This window comes from Galeopterus variegatus, unplaced genomic scaffold, assembly GCF_000696425.1.
Source record: "Galeopterus variegatus unplaced genomic scaffold, G_variegatus-3.0.2 Scaffold4996, whole genome shotgun sequence".
Taxonomy (NCBI): domain Eukaryota; kingdom Metazoa; phylum Chordata; class Mammalia; order Dermoptera; family Cynocephalidae; genus Galeopterus; species Galeopterus variegatus.
The window spans coordinates 4,386-9,762 of NW_007731107.1; the positions used below are offsets into that span (position 1 = coordinate 4,386).

The 5,377-nt window shown below is 41.9% G+C and overlaps 1 protein-coding gene across 1 annotated transcript; it reads left to right on the forward strand.

Annotated features, from left to right (window-relative positions):
• Positions 1 to 451: 451 nt before the first annotated feature.
• ZBTB33 (zinc finger and BTB domain containing 33) lies at positions 452 to 5,347 on the forward strand. Its single transcript, XM_008588726.1, has 2 exons — positions 452 to 660; positions 3,088 to 5,347. The coding sequence occupies exon 2, from the start codon at positions 3,090 to 3,092 to the stop codon at positions 5,109 to 5,111; it is 2,022 nt and encodes a 673-aa protein (XP_008586948.1). The 5' UTR covers positions 452 to 660; positions 3,088 to 3,089; the 3' UTR covers positions 5,112 to 5,347.
• Positions 5,348 to 5,377: the final 30 nt, after the last annotated feature.

Genomic DNA, 5,377 nt, shown 5'->3' on the forward strand with positions numbered 1-5,377 from the left:
AGTATAATGTAGTTGTCTTGTTATCCTAGAACTTGAATTATCATAATGAGTTGATAAACTGTATTCGATTATATTTAATCAGCTTATATTTCAAAGTGGTTTATCATTTAACAAACAGGCTACTAGAGCAGATTCAAACTTGCAAAAGAAACGAAATACGTATAAGTCTCCAAAAGTTTTTATGCTCTAGAAGCTTGCACTGAATTTAGATGAAAGAGACAAGCTTCCCTTTCTCTCCAACTGCTTATGACTGTGTTACCAGATCTTTCCCTTTCCTTTTTCCCACCCTTTCGCTCTCCGGAAAGAGCCGAACCCTTCAAGAGCCTCCAGTCTTCCTCCGCCCCCTTGCGGAAAGAGCCGAAGGCAGAGTAGGGCGCCGAAGCGGAGCCGCCTAAAGCTCGGGCCCTTCCGGACGGCCCCGGACTGCGCTCGGAAGAGGAGGGCGCCTTTGACTCCAGCGCTTCACCCCCGCGCTGTGCTCTCTGTCGGCGGCGTGGGGCAGCTGTGGCGGCGGTGGCGGCAGCCGCGTCGACGTCGACCAAGACTGGAGCAACGTTTAAAGAAGGAGCATAATCGCCGGGGAATCCCGCTTCTTGTTGTCGGAGGGCTCTCACCCTTCCGCGCGGCCCGAGGAGGAGAAGCGGCGGCGCCGGGAAGCAGGTGAGGACCGGGCCCCAGTCCGGGAAGGGGCGAAGCAGCGTGCCGGCCTCCTCAGCCCCTGGGCCGCGCCTGCGTTTGCATTCGCCTCACTTGAACCAGGAAGCGGCGGAGTCGGAAGCTCCGCTCCTCCGGCGATTTCTTTGTGTGACCCGCGGAGTGAAGGAGGGGACGAACCAGGAGGGCCGCGGCGCGTTCCCCTTCGCCGTCAGGGGCCGCAGGGCTCTTGGTGCCCTGGGTAGGCCCGGGGCGTGGGGAGCTCACCACAGAGACCCACTTGGCTTCTCTCGCCCCTCTGCCTTTCTTTTTGTGCCTCTTTTTTTTCCTTTTGGACCTTACTTTGATTTAGAGCTTTTCTGCTGGGGCCATCGTCCCCTTCCCGGGGCATAACAATGCCGCCTGCTTTCCTCTCCCGCCCCCCCCCCCCCAACACCGCACCCTACTGTTCGCCACCTTTTGCTTTCCCTGGCACCCCTTATTCCCTCTGCCCTCACTCTGCTGTTTGTACCTCCATCTCTATTGCAAGAACCTGGCTTTTCACGTGAATTGGGGTTAAAAACCTCGGTTGCAGCTGGCAGGGTGCAAATGGGGAAGAGGGAGGTGGAGGAAGGGAGATGAGGTTCAGCTGCCGCAGGGAGCCATGTGTCGATTTGTTTCACTCTCTCGCAGATGGCTTTTATCTTTTCCCACCTCACCAGCCCCTTCAAACCTGCTCTCGGTCAAGTATTTATCTCATAATGATGAGGAATGGCTTTTCCACAGTCAAGTGGCAAATCTTGGGGGTGGGTTCAGACGAGCTTGTTACTATCCCTGGGCCCACCCTGACGGGGAGGAGGGGGACACTTAAACAAAACGAAACCAAGTCCCGGTGTCACCTAAACATGTACATTTGTTGCATTCCCACATTGGAAAAACCCATTTGCAAACAACAAAAATTGTAGGACCGTATTCAGAAAACCTGTTTCTTCACTTAAAGGTGATTTCTGTCCAAATCCCCGTGTTTAGGAAACTCTGGTTATTGGTGTGCTGTCCAAAGGTCACCCCTTCTGATGACGGCCTTTATTGTAACCTGGAATTCCTTGGTATTGTTAACATGCAACACCTTCTAACAGATGATGTTTTAAATCCTTGATTTTTAGACTTTTTGCCCACCTTTTGTTCTTAAGCTATAGTTTTGAAAAATTTAAAAAGTATTTGATGCATTCTTCCTTCCACACTTACATAACTTAAGCACTGTGACAGTGACATTCTCTTGGTAACTTTAAAGGAAAAGAATATTAACAATAAAATTTCTTTACTAAAAGTACTTATCAATTGTTAATATATCCATATATACATATGGATATTTATATATTAATTTTTTTAATCAACTCTGGCATTATTGTTACTAGGAATATCTTCTGTGAAATACCAAAGAAAAAAAAAGGTGTTTTGGGGGTGGTACACAGCAATGTGTTTTACTGACATCTCCCCCACCCCTTCAAGAGTAATGTCTGCTCTTTGCCAGTAAATGTTTCCATTTTTACTAACTCATTTGATGTGAAAAAATGTTCTTATACCAATGCACATAATTCTTACCAAAAAATATTTCATGTTTTTTGTGCAAATAAGCATTAAGAAATGGTAAACTTTCCTCTTTGTCTTATTTTTTCAAGGTAGCATCAGTTGACTTCACTTGGCACTCTTTAATATTTTACCTCTGGAGATGGTAAAGGTAGGGAGGTGAGGGGAAGGGGCAAGGGGATGAAGAAAGAGGAAAGGGTAAGAAAGATGTTTAGTAGTTGATAAAGATAAGGCACCCCGATTTAAATAACAGAAAAATAATGGAAAGTTGAGAGGTAATAATTGTCAGTGTTTATAAGTGTCATTGGCTGCAGGGAGTAGCTTTTGAATATGTTCTTAAAGATAAGATTAGTTAAAATTTAAGAGGTGTATGTATTTAACTCAGTATTACACACACCAAGCTTTTCTGACATTTAAATCATTACAGATGAAATAACTTCTGTGCATTCATGATGATGGTGATTTTCCTTAACACTTTTAAGACAGCTAAAAATTAACTCTTACTTCTTCTTGAGGAGAAAACCCAAAATTGGAACTAAGAAAATTAATTCTATTCTTTAAAAATTGCTTAGTGGAGATGCATGTATCTGAGATTAAAAGGAAGGTGACTATGGAGATTACTGTTCATATCTGTATAGCAATTTAAAACTTGCTTGATTCTTCTCTGAAGGATGTCATGAGATTTGATACATGGTCCAAAAGCCAGCCTGTATGAACAATTTATATAAAAGCTAAAAAGTTATGCCAAAATTTGGTTATAACTTGAATAAACTAATGATACAGTGGCTTAAATTCTGAATGATAAAGTACTTTTTTTTTTCCCTTCCTAATGCTTTCCCATCTCCTCCTCTTCCCTTTCTCTTATAGGCATGGAGAGCAGAAAACTGATTTCTGCTACAGACATTCAGTACTCTGGCAGCCTGTTGAACTCCTTGAATGAGCAACGTGGCCATGGACTCTTCTGTGATGTTACCGTTATTGTAGAAGACCGAAAATTCCGGGCTCACAAGAATATTCTTTCAGCTTCTAGTACATACTTCCATCAGCTCTTCTCACTTGCCGGGCAAGTTGTTGAACTGAGCTTTATAAGAGCAGAGATCTTTGCAGAAATTCTCAATTATATCTATAGTTCTAAAATTGTTCGTGTTAGATCAGATTTACTTGATGAGTTAATTAAATCAGGGCAGTTATTAGGAGTGAAATTTATAGCAGAGCTTGGTGTCCCACTGTCACAGGTTAAAAGCATCTCAGGTACTACTCAGGATGGTAATGATGAAACTTTACCTTCTGGTTCTAGTGACAAGAATCTTGTAATACAAAAATCAAAAGATGAAGCCCAAGATAATGGGGCTACTATAATGCCTATTATAACAGAATCTTTTTCATTATCTGCTAAAGATTATGAAACAAAAAAGATCATTGTTACCGATTCAGATGATGATGATGATGATGATGTCATTTTCTGCTCTGAGATTCTGCCTGCAAAGGAGACTTTGCCAAGTAACAATGTAGTGGCACAGGTGCAGCCTAACCCAGGCCCCGTTGCTATTTCAGATAATGCATCTTGTGTTACCAGTAGCTCTCCCCCTTTAACAAATATCACACCTACTCAGAAAATTCCTACTCCTGTGAATCAGGCAACTCTGAGCCAAACACAAGGAAGTGAAAAATTGCTGGTATCTTCAGCTCCAACACATCTGACTCCCAACATTATTTTGTTAAATCAGACACCACTTACTACACCACCAAGTGTCAGTTCTTCACTTCCAAATCATACGTCCTCTTCAATCGATTTACTTGTACAGAATCAGCAGACATCAAACAGTGCTCTTTTAACGGGAAACAAGGCCAATGAAGAGGAAGAGGAGGAAATTATAGATGATGATGATGACACTATTAGCTCCAGTCCAGACTCGGCAGTCAGTAATACATCTTTGGTCCCACAGGCTGATGCCTCCCAAAATACCACTTTTGATGGATCATTGATACAGAAGATGCAGATTCCTACGCTTCTGCAAGAACCACCTTCCAATTCTTTAAAAATTTCGGATGTAATTACTAGGAACACTAATGGTCCAGGTTTAGGACCAAAACATCTAATGGAGGGTCAGAAGATCATTACTTTAGACACAGCTACTGAAATTGAAGGCTTGTCAACTGGTTGCAAGGTTTATGCAAATATTGGTGAAGATACTTATGACATAGTGATCCCTGTCAAAGATGACCCTGACAAAGGGGAAGCCAGACTTGAGAATGAGATACCAAAAACATCTGGCAGTGAGACGGCAAACAAACGTATGAAAGTAAAACATGATGATCACTATGAATTAATAGTAGATGGAAGGGTCTATTATATCTGTATTGTATGTAAAAGGTCCTATGTCTGTCTGACAAGCTTGCGGAGACATTTTAACATTCATTCTTGGGAGAAAAAGTATCCATGCCGTTACTGTGAGAAGGTATTTCCTCTTGCAGAATATCGCACAAAACATGAAATTCATCACACAGGGGAGCGAAGGTATCAGTGTTTGGCCTGTGGCAAATCTTTTATCAACTACCAGTTTGTGTCTTCACACATAAAGTCAGTTCACAGCAAAGATCCTTCTGGGGATTCAAAGCTTTATCGTTTACATCCATGCAGGTCTTTACAGATCAGACGATATGCGTACCTTTCTGATAGGTCAAGCACTATGCCTGCAATAAAGGATGATGGTATTGGATATAAGGTTGATGCTGGAAAAGAACCTCCAGTAGGGACCACATCTACTCCTCAGAACAAGCCAATGACCTGGGAAGATATTTTTATTCAGCAGGAAAATGATTCAATTTTTAAACAGAATGTAACAGATGGCAGTACTGAGTTTGAATTTATAATACCAGAGTCTTACTGAACTTTGAAATATCAGAAAGTTTTGGTTTGGATTAAGGGGCAGGGGCTTCAGAAGACCTGTAAAACAGATTAAGGTGAAAACAAGTTAATTTGATCTGCCACATCATCTGAAGGTAGTCCAGTTGGATTATTTGTTGATAATTTTTAGAAGCAAATTTTTCTGAAAGTTTGAGTAGAGATTAAGAAGTCCCTTTCCCCCAAGAATCTGTTTATATAGCTTGCAGCTCATTTAAAAGATGCAAAAAAAAAAAAAAAAAAAAAAAAAAA